General features: G+C 43.9%; 1 protein-coding gene across 3 annotated transcripts in view; it reads right to left on the bottom strand.

Annotated features, from left to right (window-relative positions):
- Nucleotides 1-11,642: 11,642 nt before the first annotated feature.
- Nucleotides 11,643-17,030, bottom strand: part of UAP1 (UDP-N-acetylglucosamine pyrophosphorylase 1) — a 28,393-nt gene continuing 23,005 nt past the window's right edge. For all 3 annotated transcript variants that reach the window (XM_048498252.1, XM_048498253.1, XM_048498254.1), the window contains 2 exons: nt 14,958-15,024; nt 11,643-12,492 (listed from right to left, as the gene is read on the bottom strand). In XM_048498252.1, the coding sequence (XP_048354209.1) occupies nt 12,400-12,492; nt 14,958-15,024 (160 nt within the window). In that variant the 3' untranslated portion in view covers nt 11,643-12,399. The remainder of the gene's footprint in view (nt 12,493-14,957; nt 15,025-17,030) is intronic.

The raw sequence follows: 17,030 nt of genomic DNA, 5'->3' as shown, positions 1-17,030 counted from the left end.
CATATTTCACATTTGGTTTCAATTAGGGAACGAGAAGGGGGAAGTCAGTCACCAACTGGGGCTGCCTTCTCTTGGTAGGCTCCTTTTCTTACCTCAAGGGAACTTGTTCCAAACTATAATTTACAACAAAACCCATTCATTGCAAGAGGAAAAAGAAAACAACCTATAGTGAACAGGCTCTAAGATGAACTCTTTTATGAATCAAAAGGATGCCTTAGCTTTTTATTTTTCATTGGAATAAGATGGCAGAATTTTACTTTGATGTTACTGTCCCGAAAGGAGTTGATAAACAAAACGGGGAAACGGAACTAAAGGAACAGTTGCCAAACTATGTATTATTCTTGATATAAATCCTGGCTGCATCTGGCTAGATGATTTACACGGCACTCCTAAGAACTCCTTCCTTGGAGTCAGCCTCATTGAACACACCTACTTAGAATTGTACTGTTAGAGCAGCATCCTAAACAGATTTTAACTGTTCTAAGCCCACTGACTTCAATGAATTTAGAACCATGCCACTGCTTAGGATAGTACATTTTATTCCCCTTTCGTTTTAGCAAAAAATAATTACCAATAAGAATTGGTAAATAAGAATATCCAGAGATTTGATATGGGGGCTTAGGGATTGGTTTAGTGGACTGAGAGATAATTAGCTAGTGGACAAAGAGGCTAGAGTAGATTAGTAAGGGTGGTCTACATTAAGACTAGTATATTGTGGCTATTTTTTTGTGAGGGGAGGCAAGTTACGCAATGCTTATTTGGGCAATGTTTGTATCACCATCTTGGGAAATTTTATAGTGAAATGTTTTAATGGAATGTACTCATTACTGTTGAGGCTGTGTTTTAACTATGTGTGTTAGCCGCCATGAGCTTGGCTTATGAGGGACGTTCATCCGAATAAAATAAAAATAAATTAAAATCCTACCTCTCTTTTTAAAAACAGTTAAAGCTGCCAATTGCTTCACATAGTTTAGTTTAAGGAGGAAGCATCTGGGTAACATTCAGAACTATTTCTCTCAAGGCAAGCTTCAGTCCTTCTACCTTCTGCTGCTGGCCGGGATCACTCTGGGTTCATGAGCTTTGTGGTCTCTAGGTGCCCACCGATTGAAGCCATTTCTCTGGACTTTAATGTTGCAAATATTTGATGCTTTTCTCTGCTGGTTTTTAAGGCTTCTTTTGCATTTTGCTGATGTGCTTTCACTTGATGAATGCATTAATTTATCATTTTCACGTATTTATATCATTTATAGTCCGCCTTTCTCATTGAGACTCGTGGACTATAGAGCTTAGGCCAAATAGAACCAATAGTATGGGAATGCCAGTAAAAAAGCAGTAGGTTTGGACTACAGAAACCTGAAAATGGAACTGAGACGACGACAAGCATTAACATATGTTTAGAGATGCAGAAATTGCTTGGTAAGATCATACTTACAGCACTAGACAGTAGGTAATACATATTATAGTCCAGTTCCTATACCCGTGGTGGCAAACCTATGGCACTCCAGACATTCATGGACTACAATTCCCATCAGTCCTTGCCAGCAACCTTTACCAAAGCACCCTTCTTGAGGAAATGGCAACTTCAGGGAACAGACTCTATGAATCACATCGCTGATGAAGTCCCTCCTCTCCTCAAATTCCACCCTCTATAAGGTCCAGGAATTTCCCAACCCAGAAATGGCAACCTTATCCTGTGGAGGCATCTACTGAAAGTTAGCTTTCTTTTAATAGATAAAAAAACTCCCACGTTTATTGGCTCAGATTCTTAGTTGCGCACATTTCCTGCTTTCTGAACTCACTCACTGCAGATCAGAGAAGCCCCACAATTTGCAAAAGCAGGCAAAAGTTCAACTTTTTCCCTGCCTGTGCAGGGAAAGCAAAGCAAGCAGTATGTGTTCAGCTTCCTCCAGGTTTTCTGCTCCTCCCCACCTTCCCTTGCCTATGCAAAAGCAGTTCCACACACTCCTTGGCAGACATTTCAGAGGGATCAATTTTTTTTTAAATTAACACCTTGAGTCTACTAAGGGAGCAACAGATCATTAAAACAGCCCCATAAAAATTTTTTAAGACAGGAAATGACCTCCTGACCCAGAAGCAGGGGGTGGACAAAATGACAGCTGGGGTCAGAAGATTCAGCAGGGCACTTCCTCATGTGCAAACTGAAAAACATGGGGAGACAACAGCCTTGGAGTAAGGACTGCTTGCGTAAAGGGCCAAGATCTAAGTTATTGAACTTCATGGCTCCAGCATCAAGGACGTAGGTAAGGTGGGGTTTCCTGGGTTCAAACCCCCCATTACATGTCTGAAGCTCTGCCCCCTGTTTGTGGGTTTTTTGTATTTTTTGTGTTTTTTCAGTTTCTGGCCTGCAGAGGGCGTAGGTTTTAGGCTAGCAGCACCAAATTTTCAGGGATTTGCTGGGAGACTCTCCTGATGATATCACCCAGGTTTGGTGAGATTTGGTTCAGGAGGTCCAAAGTTATGGACTCCCAAAGGGGGTGCCCCCATCTCCCATTGTTTCCAATGGGAGCTAATAGAAGATGGGGGATATATCTTTGAGGGTCCATAACTTTGAACCCCCTGAACCAAACTTCACCAACCCTGGGTGGTTTCATCAGATAAGTCTCCCAGCAAATCCCTCCAATTTTGGTGCTGCTAGCTAAACAATTGCACCTTTGACAGCAGGAACCCCCCAAATTCCCCCAGATTCTCCTTTTAAATCTATTCCCTTCAGCATGGATTTAAAGGAGGAATCTGAGAGTTTCAGTTTAAACATTGAAAGGGACAGGAGAGTCTGCTGTTCCTGGCCTCAGAGAGCTGCTTTTATAAGCACTGAGGCCGGGGGCAGAGCTTGGGGAGGCGTGGCCACACCCCCAGGGGCGGGTGGGGGTGTGGCCCCCCAGAACCCACCTCATAAAAAAATCTATACCTAAGTCACTGTCCAGCATCCATATCCATGAGGGGCAAAAAAAATTTCAGATTAGCCAGGCACACTGTGTCCGGGCTCGGCTGCAGCACCTGGACTTACCCCACTGAGTCCCGCACCAGCTGGCACTGCAGGAGATGGGAAGGCTGCAGAGGAGCCTCTTGCAGGGGGGGTGAAGGCCTTAGAGGCCTCAGAGGCCTTGTTCAAAGGGGAAGGCAGGGAAGAGAGGCGACTTAGGCCCAGCAAGCCCACAGCTGAGGTGGCTGGAGGAGATGGGCTGGAGAAGTAGCTGGGACAAGGAAGAGGAATGAGAGGGCAGAAGGTATATAAGGAAGTGGGAAAGGGCGAGTCTGGAGCTGCCGCAGCAGCAGAAAATGTGGATGGTGGTGTGAAGAGACAAGGGAAAGGGACAGCTCAATGGTGGGAAGTGGGAAGGAGGGAAGAGGACCCTGACCCCCTTTGAGAACCTACACCCCGGTTCAAGCTGGTCCTCACCCTGTGCAGTAACAGGGTGGGAGTCGTTCACGCAAGCTGTAAATATTCTCCCCGTGAGGCCACAGGGGAGAGACAAAGCCCTGGAAACTCCTCTCCCTGTGAAGCAACAAGGGAGGGAGGGAGGGAGGGAGGGAGGGAGGGTGTGAAAGCATAAGCCAGCCCGGGGAAGGGAGGCAAGGAGGCCTGCTAGGAGGAGGGTGGCGTGGGTAAGGGCTGCCCCGTACACCTAGTGCTTTGTGGGCGCGGTGGTTTCTTGGCCCCTTGGGCCAATGGGGAGAGTCATTGTCTGGGGAGACCAACCCCAAGGTTAGGGAGGAGGGAAGGATACACCGCCCAAAGGGCCCGGGTGAGGGGGGGGGGGACGCCACAAACTGCATAATTAGGTATGATCAAAACAACAACAAGGTAGTTAGGCAATCCCAGAAAGATGCCTTTGAATTCTTGTGTCTTCTGATCATGATCTATTCACTGTGGTTTGTATCTTTGATTCATTTGGCAAAATTCCTCACAGGACAATCTTTCATCTAAGTGTGTCATACGCGTTGTTTGGAACTTGTGTTTTGCTTTGTTTAGCTTTACAGCCTTCACTTTTGCAATTTCCTGTACTTGACAGTCTATTTTGCTCTTTGATGTGACTGCACCAAATTAGAGATGTCGTCAGTGCAAGCATTTGCCCCAGTTGTATATTCAAGCATTGGAATGGCAGTGCTGTAGAAAACCTCAGATGCTGAAAACTGAAGAACATCTTCCACCAATTACATTTTGCGTAACTCCAAGAAACATCCTTGAGACCTGTAAATAAATACTTGAAGGGTCACTCTTCCCATTAGGGCTGCCCACTCTGGATTGGAAAATTCTTGGAGGCTTGAAGGTAGAGCCAAGCTTGGAGGTATTGGGGGAACTTCAGTGGTAAGGCAGATGACAGCTACATTGTCTGTTGTGACAATTCTACTTTGGAATTCTACCTGTCTTTTAGGTGCCAGAACAAAACATTTCTTTTCTAGAGAGCTAGTGGTTAAGTGGTTAAGAGCGGTGGACTCTAATATGTGGAATCTGGTTTGATTCCCCACTCCTTCACATGAGCAGCAGCCTCCTACCTGGTGAATCAGGATCTTTTCTGCACCAGTCACTTAGAACATGTACAGAATGTTTTTGATACACCCCTACCCCATTACCACAATGTTTATCCACACTAGCCTCCTCCAAATGTTTCATGGCCACCATGAGTTTTTTTTGTTTTTTTTACTTATTTGTTGAAATGATGTTTTGTTGATTCATTGCTTTGACGCTCTGTAGATCTACTTAATCAATGCTTATGTCAATTCAACCAAAACAGCAAGAAGCCCACACGAAACCACAAAAATAAAGAGGCAAGGGGAAAGGAGTGAAATGAGGGACGTAAAAAGTTGGCAGATCAGATGCCGAGGGGGAATCTGGATGTGGACACGGTGGCATGGAAAATGGCAAGAAAGATGAAACGTTTCAAACATGACCTCACTGTGTGAGAAGCCGACTCACAAACATTTCAGCAAAAACAAACACTGTAAAAGTGTTTTCAAAATCAAAGGAGAAAAAGCGTTTTGGAAATGTTTTCAAAACCAAAGGTGGGAAAACAATGCAGAACTCCCCAGAGGAAAATATTGTGAGTGGCATACACGGAAAAGGTCCAGGTTTTGTTTTCCCTGCTCCTCCGCAAAAAGCCTTCTGGATGATCTTGAGCTAGTCACAGCTCTCGTCAAACACTGTCAGCCCCATTTACCTCACAAGGTACCTGTTGTGGGGAGGGAAAGGGAAGGTGATTGTAAGCTATTTTGAAACTCCTTACAGGAGACAAAAGTGGGGTATATAAACCAATTATTCTTTTTTACCCCAGATTCTAATTACCGGTAAGTTGTTTAATTTGTTTTATAGTCTGACCTGTTTTATGGATGCTGTTGTTACTCTCTTTTTAAAAAAAATATTGATACTTGTGACCTGGTGATGCTTTTCCTTATAAGCCCCATCCATCAGGAAGTGGCATAATAAAGTTCAAAATTAAATACTTCCTCACAGGTTTCTATCAAAGTGTTAATACATCCATCCTCTTTTTTTCTTCCTCTGGCTGTCAGCAGTGATCATTTCCTTCAGAAGGCCAAACTCTGCAGAAAAGCAGAGTCTGAAGATGAACTGCTTCCCTCTGGATACCGCCAGATTCTTCTCAAACCGTTTCCTCACTGAACGTAAGAGGTAGCATTAATATTTCCCAAACTGGAACTATTCCTCCATTAAAGTTTTGTGTTTTACTCTAAAAACATGTAGAACATTTCTTTTACTGTTATATTTGACAGTGTTCCCTTAAGTATGCCTGTGTGGCTATCGTTTATCCAACTATTTTGTGCCTGCAGGTTCCTCCCTTGATGAAGATCAAAATCAGCTCGTTCACCAGAAGTCTCTTTCTGGGCTTGGTTTAGATCCCATGGAAAATGTCCGCTAACAGAAGGGATTTCCATCAATGGGGCAGGACTTCCCTATACCCCTCCCCCAATGTTCCAGCCCCAAATGTTTCCTGAAATGCTGTTTTTAGAGAACAGGAACAGTCACCTCCCTCTAGTGGGAATAGACAGATGGCAAAAAAAATGGCATACACACCCATCATCAGCAGAGATTTTCTTGAGGCTCCAACTCAATAGGCATATTTTCCTATCTCCTCTGTGTGTTTTGGCATGATGCAATTTCATCCTAAAATTTTTTAAATAACTCAGAATTGCAGCCCCACTGGAATGCCAGGAATGTAGAAATTGCTTCCCGCACCCCATCCTGGGAGGCTAGTCCACCAGCCTGCAGTTGGACACAAAACATGCCCTCGCACAAGGCAATACTGACAATAGACCTTGCTGGGAAGAATGAAGCTGTGGCATTACCAACAAAATGGTTGTTTGTCAGCTTTCTATGCAGTTCTAACAGATGTCTATTATACAGTTGTGCTAGTTTCCAGAATATGCATGTGTGTGGTATTCTATTTGGCATCTCTGAATTTACACTTCCTCTCTCTTAGCATATGTGTTTAACTTACAGAGACCTGTAATAAATTAATCTTTAATGAAACTGGTTAACACTTTGTATAGGTTCAAATGTGTAACAAAGTCTTCTGCTGTTCCTTGCTCCTTCAGAGGATGCATTCTGAATGCGTACCTTTCATAAGTAACACTACGTCGGAGCTACATTTTTCCTCAAACAACTGCATGCTTGTATCAGAATTTCCGGCTCCAGTTGCCCCACCATCTTCAGGAAATGCATTATATGTATTGAAGGCATCTAACCAGGAGCAATCCAACCAAAACATCTTCTGTAACTTATAACTCAAATTCTGTAGCTTACAGTTCAGATTTATGGTGCAGTTGTTCCCAAATCTAAATTCTAGAGCAGTGTTTCCCAACCTTTTTGACGTCACGGTACCCTTGACCTCGCTCTTCATATCTCAGGGCACCCTTGAGGTTCATTTGAATTTTTTTTTGTTGCATTTTTAAGGGTTTTTCCCCGTTTTTGGCTTGTAGGCGGGGGGAGTGGCAAGCAGGGGAGGGAAGGGGAGGGGAGGGAAAGCAGCGTTGACAGCCATGTTGTTTGTTTGCCTAAATTCGGCATGGATTGGGGGGATTTAAAGGGAGAGATCCCTTTAAATCTACCCCCCCCCTCCACACTGAATTTAGGCAAATAAAACAATGCCTTTTTCAATGTTGTTTAAAGGGAGCCCATGAGGTTTCCAAAAAAAAAAACCCCTTTCAAAATCCATTTGATTCTGGTGTGTGGGGGAGGGGCAGGCGGTAGCATTGTCATGGTACCCCTGGGACGTGCTCATGGTACCCCAGGGTACCACGGAACCCTGGTTGGGAATCACTGTTCTAGAGAACTGTGTACTTGCAGCTGCACAGGCTACCATTTGGTTTAATTTCACTGCCACACCCAATCCTCCAGTAACTTGTATCACTAGCATCAGGTGCTGCTGCTTGGAGGAAGCCTGGAGATTTTGGATCTGAAGGACTCTCTCTTTGAGCCTGGTCCTTGGAGGGCCTGCTGTCACAAACATTCCAATAGCTTAGGTAAGCAAATGGAAATAATTTTTGTGGCCAGGGTTTGCAGGAAAAAGGAACTGTCTGGAATTAAAACATCATATGGTCCCTGTAGGGAAATAGGATCTTTATGAGGCATTGTTAAAGCAGAGAAAGAATCCTATGTGGAACAGGGACCACAGGGTATCCTTCCTACAGCTACTTCAGTATTGGATGGAGAACAGAAATCTGAAAACAGGATAGATTGACAGGGTCAGATCTCTATGTGCCACGACCCTAAAATATGGCCCTATAGAATGAGCCCCCAGAATGGTAATTTATTCGTTTTTAGTAATTATTTTCTATCTTGTAGCCACTCATATTCAAAGCCCTTAAAAAAACGTTTGTCTAGATCCAGTTCTGTATGTCAAGGGAGGCAGCTTGAGAAAAATAACAGATAGAAAAGACAGCTGAGATGGAGGTCAAGAAAGCTGACATGATTTAATATCTGGAAGCAAATATGTTGGGGATTGGAGGAAAAGCACTAGGGAGACTAGGCTAAGGGTAATTAAAGGAACAAAGTAATTGGTAACTCAAAAGAGGGATGAAGTCATTGAACAAAAAGCAGCCAGAGCAGCAGAATAAAACTAATCACAGAGCCTATAAGTTGAATGGCGCTGTATCGTATCAGCGGAAAGGAAACACGCAAGGCAAGTGCGAAGGACTGGGGATTCTGTGAGCACCAGCAGCACAGAACAGATCACAAGAAAGCAGACATTGCCTTTTAATCATTTTCACATATAAAACTTAAATTGGATCTGTAATGTGAATGCAAAAACTCACAATAGCCAGGATGCCCATTAGTATTACAGCAATCACTTTTTAACTTTCTTCTATTCAGACTGAATTCACATGAAGCTACCCTGTTCTGAACCAGACCATTAGTCTATCAAGTCCAGTGTTATCCACTTAAGGCAGGCAAGCAAGCACGATGATCTCAGGCCTGAGGACTTTCACTTTACCCATTCCCTGACCCTTTTAATTAGAGATGCTGGGAATTTATCCTGGGAGCTTCTACATATCAAGATGTATCACAAGTGCACTGCAGCCCTCTGAATATTACAAGAGAGAGAGGACATGCTGTAAAAGTCAGTGGAGAGCAACAGTAAGGCCCCTTCTGTACATGCAGAATAATGCACTTTCAATACACTTTGCAGCTAGATTTTACTGTGCAGAATAGCAAAATCCACTTTCAAACAATTGTGAAATTGGATTGAAACTGCATTATTCCGAATGTGTGGAAGGGGCCTAGGTGGGTTGAAATGGGCCTGGAGAGCCAGGTTCAAATCCCTGGGACCAGTCATGGACTCTCAGCCTTACATTACCTCACGGGGGCCTTATGAGGGAAAATATGCAAGAAAAAGAGAATCATGTCTGGCATCCTGAACTGTTTGGGTTAAAAATGTAGTATGAAAATAATACTAATGCTTGTTGCTTCTGTATCACTACAGGGAGTCCAAAAGGGCGACGAAGGCCTAAATTTCACATTAATAGCAGAATGAACCAGCCAATTCACTGGCTGCAAGCTTTGAGAGTATGCTCGAAATTGCAGACAGCCAATGCCTTACAGCCCCATTAAAGGGCAGGGGATGGATTCACTGGAGGCAGTGGTGCGGGCACACTGGTGGATTTGCCTTCCCAGTGGGGGGGTGAATTTGTGGGTGAGCAGCCACCACAGCCTTCTCCAGCGGTGGGACATGGTGCCAGTGTCCCTGTGCTCTCCTGCCAGCTTAGCAGGGGCACGCTGGGGTGTGTGTGTGTCCATTTCCTCCTGGCATTGCCTGCATTGTGCCACTGACCTGGGCTTAAGACTTACACCACCAAAATGGTGGTGAAGCCCAATGGGGACTTCCCAGCAGCAGGGAGACTTTTTCGCCTTTCAAACCTCCCCATGCTGATGAGAAGCCTCCATGAGAGCAGCAGGGCTGCCTGACACTCCTATTTTTCCTGTAAAGATAGTCCCCTGAGCAATCACTGGGTAATTTCTGCCCCAGGTGGTGATGTCACATCCAGCATTTACTAGGCAGACATTGTTTATGGGGAGATTTGCCATTGCCTTCCCCAGTCATCTACACTTTCCCTCCGGCAGCCTGGGTACTCATTTTACCAACCTCAGGATGGAAGGCTGAGTTAACCCTGAGTGGATACCTGAAACGACTTCTGTCAGGATCAAATTCAGGTTAGGCCAGACTGCAGTGCTGCAATTCACCACTGTGTGCAACAGGGCTCTCACTTTTCCTACACAGCACACCTATCTGGTATTTCTTTGCAAAATTCTTTTAAGAAACCCTATATTTATTTATTTTTTAATACACTGCCCTTCTGCCTTAGACTCCCAAAGCAGTTCAAGGTAAGTGTGATTTTAACCGGCTGTGAAAAAAACTGTAAGGGCTATTTAATAACACTCAGTGGTCATAGGATGGGGGCAATCAGGAAGCAAGAAAAAGGAGACAGGGAAGAGAGGAACCAGAAAGCCATCTGCATCTCATGCTGCTGCAATGAGAATATTTTATGCCCCATTATTCTTATTATTATCACAATAGGAATGTGGCTGAAAAAGAGGATAAGGTTCCCCTACTTCATCTTCAATGTGCTGTGTGGTTTTGCACCCGGTACACCACCACCACCTTTTCAAATAACTCCTCAGATGAGGGATTTTGTGCACAACACCACCACCTAGTGACCTGTCAGGAAAACATCCTCCTGCAATCTCGATGGCTATGAACAGGAGCATCTTGCAGGCTGAAATGCGTTCACAAGCTGGAAGTTCATCTAGATAATGAGGAACTGGCTCACAAAACGCACACTCTGATCATCTTCACGCTAGACTACTGTAACAGGTTTCATATGAAGCTGCCGTTAAAAAACTTACAAATTCGACCAGTTAAAAACGCTGCACCCACTTGATAACCCTTGAGCGTAAATAAAATCTGTACTGTTGGTCAGTTTGTTTCCAATCAATTCAAAAGTGCCCGTCTTAACCTTTTAAGCTCCAAGTGGCCTTTGACCAACTACTTGAAAGGTGTAGCAGAAGTGGTTGGAACCACTTGTTACTACCTCCTGGAACCATCTCCTCCAATTTGAACCCTCCTACACTGACGGTATGGAGGAGGGGCTTGCGCCAAACCCGTCGTGCATAGGATCAATGGCAGGAAGCAACAGGGCCTTTTCTGTAGAGCCCAATGAAAACTGTTTCGCACCAGCAGTTCTTTCAGGATGGGTGAGCACATAAGGGTGATTCCATATTATGCTCTTTTGCTTCAATGGTATAGTTTTTTGAGTGCCATTTAAACCATTACTAATTTCAAATTTCATACATGCTAGTAGTTTATCCTTTTATTGGACCTATTATAATTTTTTTTGTATTATGCATTTTCTTTTTTGGCTGCATGCTGTGATAAAGGTAAGATGTTGTATTTGTGATTTTAAAGTTCTTTTGTATTGCTTTGTTTTAACCATGTGTGTAATGTTTTAACCATGTGTGTAATGTTACAGCCCATGGCTTCAACATAAGAACATAAGAACAAGCCTGCTGGATCAGACCAGAGTCCATCTAGTCCAGCACTCTGCTACTCGCAGTGGCCCACCAGGTGCCATTGGGAGCTCACATGCAGGATGTGAAAGCAATGGCCTTCTGTGGCATAATATATACACACACACTAGCTATGCTCAGGAATTTAGGAAGCCACAGTTTATCCAATTACAAATTTAACAAAATGAACCTGTGAGAGAGTTTGCGCTCTTGGAAGAGTTCATAGGATTGGGAATAGAAAAACCTATACCTGCAGAAATCAGCTGCTATATTTAAGAGAGTCTTTAATGACACCTGGCAGAGGATTCTCACTGATCAACATTGGCCTTCACTGCTCCATTCAGTGATTTGGGAATAAGAGAGAAAGAGCTTCTACTTTTCTTCTTCGTCCTTGAATGCAATTCTTGGAGTGAATTCCGTTCTAGTCCTCTTCTAAAAGGCAGTGTTGAGGACAACATCCCAGTCCATTGTGGTTTATACCCCGCAGTAGGCTGCATGCACCCACCTCTACCTGCACGCCTTACTGCTGGCAGTAGATTGGAAAGGGAGTGGGCACAGGGAGTTGAAAACATTTAAGCAATAACTCAGACACCAAAATCTTGAGAAATGTTGTCCGTCCAGAAGAAGAAAAATTGTTTTCCTTTATTGCCTTCTCCATCCTTTCAGCTGTGCAACCTCTACAAGATACAGCTGGAGTTGAAAGAACGTGAGCAGCAAACATAAAATTCCAGACCCATTTGAAGTTATACACAGATGGGAGAATCTCACAGATTTCTAGCGATGGTGCTAACATCAGGGGGACATTCCCTGCAGTAGAGGTAGAGGTACCTCTCACCAAACAGATGTCAATTATCCAGCCCAGTATTTTTTTCTCTTAACATTTCAGACCAACTCCTGTACTGCAGAAAACATTCTGCAGGTAAACAATAGAAATGTCTGTGTATTGTTGAAGGCTTTCATGGCCGGAATCTTTGGAGGCATCTATGCCAGCCACAGATACAGGCAGAATGTTAGCAGCAAAAGCTACCAAATTACGGCCACACAGCCAGGAAAACCCACAACAGCCAAAAGATTTAAATACAAAATACTATTATGACTTAAAGCACTGCAGCATGGAAGGCAATGTATAAGCTATTTGAACTTGTTTTAAATTAATATATATATTTATATATATTTACATAAATAGACATGCAAGAATAGAGGGATTTTCCCCCTTCCCTCTTATTGAAACCAAGTCCTGCCGTTTGAGAGAATTCAGCTTGAAAACAAGAAAAAAAAATCTCACAGGGTGAGAGGGGACATTCTGTTTGAATATTTACAAATCAACAAGCCAGATCATAACGTTCTGGATCTTCAAGGGAATATCACAGTCCGTTCTTCACCAATTCGTGGACCCCATTCCGGTCGATAACCAAGGGAGCGTGGAACTCTTTGTCCTTCACAGATTCTTCCAAGCCCTAGTGAAACGCAGAAGCAGCAAGACGTTAAGAACAGCCCTTCTGGGTTGGACCACAGATCCATCTAGGCCAGCCATTCTCAACCAGGATTCCCTGGTACCCTGGGGTGCCATGAGCATGTCCCAGGGGTACCATGGCAACACTACCGCCCCCCCCCCCTCATTTTTGTGGTGTCTCCCACCGGTGCCAGCAAGGACATGGAGCTGGCCCATGGGGCAGGGCCAGCCACAAGGTCAGCAGCCACCCCCCCCATGCTACACTTCACCCTGGGAAGGGAAGGTGGGGTGTGTGGCAAGCAGGGGCAATGAGAGGGGAAGGTGGAGGGTGGCGGCAGGGGTACCATGAGATATGAAGAGTGAGGTCAAGGGTACCCTGACCTCGAAAAGGTTGGGAAACACTGATCTAGGCTGTCATTCAGTTTCACACAATGGTTAACCAGCTGTCCTATAGGGCTAAGCAGGTCACAGAGGCCAAGACCCCTGATACTGCCTCCTGGCACTGGTTTACTGTGTCTGCCCCTTTAGTTACCAATGGAGCTCTCCTCTTTTCACCTCTCTGCATGTGTGTTAAGTGCTGTCAAGTCGCTTCTGATTTACAGCAGCCCTATGAATTAATATCCTCCAAAACATTCTATTGTTAACAGCCCTACTCAGGTTTTGCAGACTAAGAGTCTTGGCTTCTTTTATAGAGTCAATCAATCTCATGCTGGGTCTTCTTCTTTTCCTGCTGCCTTCAAATTTTCCTAGCATTATTGTCTTTTCTGCTCTTGTTTTCTCATTGTGTGACCAAAGCATGATAGCCACATTTTAGTCATTTTAGCTTCTAAGGAAAGTCCAGGATTCTTTTGACCTAGAACCCTCTGATCTGTCTTTTTGGAAGTTCACAATATCTATAAAACTCTCCTCCAACGCCACGTTTTAAGAGTGAATCAACTTTCTTCCTAACCCCCGCTTAAAGTCATCAATATCAGTGGCAGTCACAAAATCCACTGGAAATGAATTCCACAATTAAATTACTCATTGAGTTAAGAAATAGCTCCTTTAGTCTGTTGCCCCATCAACGTAACTAGTTGCTTCTGAATTTCAATATTATGGAAGAAAAACCGCTTTTTCCACCATACATAACTTCATGAAATCGTCCTTAGTCAGGGGGACTATGTAGCTTTCCAGAAACTGGCTACAACGGGTTTCACAATATTGGATGCTAGCTGGTCCAAAACTGCTATGTAATGCACATCTTTGGATTTCCACCTGGTACAGCTGGGTTCAACCAGAAATTTAATGGGTATGCTCAGTTACTTGTTTGTAATTTGGAAATATTAATGACTCCCAAAAGGCTATCCTGGGTATGAACCAGATAAGGTTATTAGGAGTACTTCGCATTTATGCAAATAAGGAAACGGCTGTTTCAAGCCCTGGATACATCATTCTGTGTCTAAGCCTCCATTCTGGGCTTCCTAAACACATGGAGCTTTTGACCCAGCCACTTTGGGTATGCTATGCCCCTCTTGTAGAATATGGACACAGTGATCATCCTCAGGGCTGTGGTGCGGGAGCAGCTTTGATGCACGAGTGTTCAGGAAGTATACACCTGATAGCCCCTACTAACAAATCCCTCCCCAGAAAGCTTATGACATCTGGTGTGCTGGGGAACTGTGGCATGAACTCTGTTGAGAGGTCACTCTTGAAAAGTAGAGAAGCTCTCCTTTCAGTTAGCTGGAGAGTACCGAGCTTTACACTTACTGAATAGCAAAGCAAGGTGGGGGTCACAGACAAAAAACTTCACACGTTAATTACTCCCAACAAACTAAGATACTGAATGCTCGTCATCTTAAAACGTGTGCGCAAAGCTTCTTGTTTTAAAGACCGCCTCCTGCTGATCCCTTTCAGACTGATCTCCACCCATCCTTCTCTTCACGCGCCATGGCCGGTGGGTGAGACCTTGTTCCAGCCAGACTGCAAACATTTGGAACAAGGGGGAGGACTTTTTCCATTGGTGGCTCCTTCCACAACTTCCCCTCCAGAGGGGTTCTTTGTTGGGGCCCAGCCTTACTGAAATTAACGGGAGGAAGAAGACTGTTTTCCGGAGAAGCAGCCTGAATTCCAAAGATCCTGTTGGGATTTGACCCAAGTCTGTTCACAAATGCTACAAATAAAAGGCTTTTTGTTTTGGCATCTAGTGCGGTGGAGGTTGGAGTCAATTTGCGACGCTTGTTAAGAGATACTCACGGAATTCCCCGTTGCCTTTTCGTTTCAATGAAGTAACTGCACGAAGACCACCACACCCACTTCATGATTGATATTCAAGATGCTGTTTGTATCTGCATCCTGTGGGCCAGTTCTATTCCCTCGGGGCTCGTGCAGAAGACATTCCCAGTGTCTTGTGCCCAACGTTTATTTTAATCTTGCCAAGCGTGAAAATGAGAGAAATGTCAATTTGAACAGGACCAAAAAGTAACAACTTACTTCACCCCCATAGGAGACGAGAGGAGAAATCTCACACTGAATTGGCAAGTCAGTGGCATCCTTCAGACTAAAGAAGGGAGAGAGAGGAGAAAGACAAACACAACAGTTCAGGCAAAAAACATACTTGTGTTTGAAATATCCCTTTTGGACTGGGGACGTCAAAGCTGCTCACCGCTTTGGTGATTTAGCGTTCAGGCCAAAGGAGCCCAGCACCGGAGAAAAGGGTTAGAAAGTGTCCACATAAAAATGCCCATCTGGAATCATGGATGCAGGAAACAATTTCGCCCACTTGTTAAACAACACACACATTAAAAAAGTGAAAAACACCAGCAGAAAAGGGATAAAAGGAAGCAGGAACCTTAAGCACAGCACCTCTTCTGCATGCACACACCGGTCTCTCTCACGCAAGCAGCCCCAGTGATTAATCAGAGAAGAGGAGTGGCTAAAAGCCACTCGAAATGCCACTTCGGTTGTTCCGCTCACTATATCCGGGCTGCTCAATTTCCAGGACTGCTAAACTCGGTGGGGGGAGGGGAGGGATTCAGCGTATCGGCCAAAGGCAAAGCAAGGCTGAGAATTAAGAATGTAAGAATGGCTAAATTAACGAGCTTGGTCAATATAAGACCTAATCAAGAATCTCAAGATGAAAAATGTACTTCTCTTATTATCCGTAAATATAGAAGAAACAATGAAATGTGAATGGTGGAAGTATAGCGTGTGTGTGTATTAGTATGTGAAGGTGTCAGTATTGTGATATTTGTGCAGGAGAAGAGAGGAAGCTCATAATTCAAGAAGAAGCAGTAGGAGGTGGTGTTTGGGTTTATACCCACCTTTCTCTCCCAAAAGGAGACTCAAGGCAGCTTACGAATTCCTTCCCTTTCTTTCCCTACAGCAGACACCTTGGGAAGTAGGTGGGACTGAGAGAGTTCTGAAAGAACTGTAACTAGTCCAAGGTCACCCAGGTTTCATGTGTAGAAGTGGGGAAACAAACCAGGTTCACCAGATTAGAGTCTGCCGCTCTTAAGCACTATACCATGCTGGCTCTCATAATTTTTGGGAAAAAATTTTTTAGAATACAATATTAATTGTGACTGCATATCAGTTGAGCCTTATGTGCTCTAAGAGCCACCAACTATATAATTATACTGGGTCTTTCATTATATTTATATTAGATTTGTAATTGAGCTAAGTGTCACTGTCCATGCTTTTTTTTCCATCTGTAACTGATTTTATATAGTGGTTATATTTTTATTTAAAATAAAGGATTTGTTTTTTATAGCCTTCTTCCAGAACAGCAATTTACAGATCTGGAAAGAAACCTTGACTATATTACTCATTCTAGTAGGATACATCTGGTGACAGCTCATAAAAAAGGAGCATTGCACAATACCGAAGCACTGCTTCGAGAACTGTGCAAGTCAGACGTCAGACAGCAAGACAGCGGTATTAGCCACAAAGGCTTTTGCAACACTAATACTACAATAGTCTGTATTGAGCAACCCCAAGGACCTCTCTAAAATTACAGAATGCGTTAGAGAAGCCCCTCCTCCTTTGGCTGTGTTTAGATTGTAGAATTATTCAATTAAGACTTGCAAACGTTGGGCTCGCCTTGTTTTGTACACTTTCCAGTGCTTCCCTTATTAGTTAAGTGCTCTCTTTCCCTTAGTCCAGGGGTGGGCAATTATTTTTTCCCTGGGGCCGCATAAGAAACAGAAAATATTGTGGAGGGCTGCCGCCGAATGTTATATTCCTAGCTTCAACACTGGCCTGACATAGCATCAATGTAATTATCAGTCCCTTGGCTGTTACAATGTGCAGGCAACCTTTTAACATGTTTTGAGGAGCTCAGCATTTGTGTGATTTTTATCACATCAATGTAATCAACAATTTTACTCACCTCGCCATTAAACCTATCTGCATTTTGTCCCAAAGGACTGTTATTTTTTTCTCAGGGAAAGGACTGCCTGCACTAACACTTGACTGTGCCTGACTTTAATCAGTAACCCAACAGTAATGCTTATATTACCGAGATTTCTCCTACTGATACACAAGTAGTAGTCATGGATTTGCATA

Source organism: Sphaerodactylus townsendi, linkage group LG05 (assembly GCF_021028975.2).
Source record: "Sphaerodactylus townsendi isolate TG3544 linkage group LG05, MPM_Stown_v2.3, whole genome shotgun sequence".
NCBI lineage: Eukaryota > Metazoa > Chordata > Lepidosauria > Squamata > Sphaerodactylidae > Sphaerodactylus > Sphaerodactylus townsendi.
Note: the sequence above shows the minus strand (reverse complement) of the source record. Positions and strands in the feature narration are given on the sequence as shown.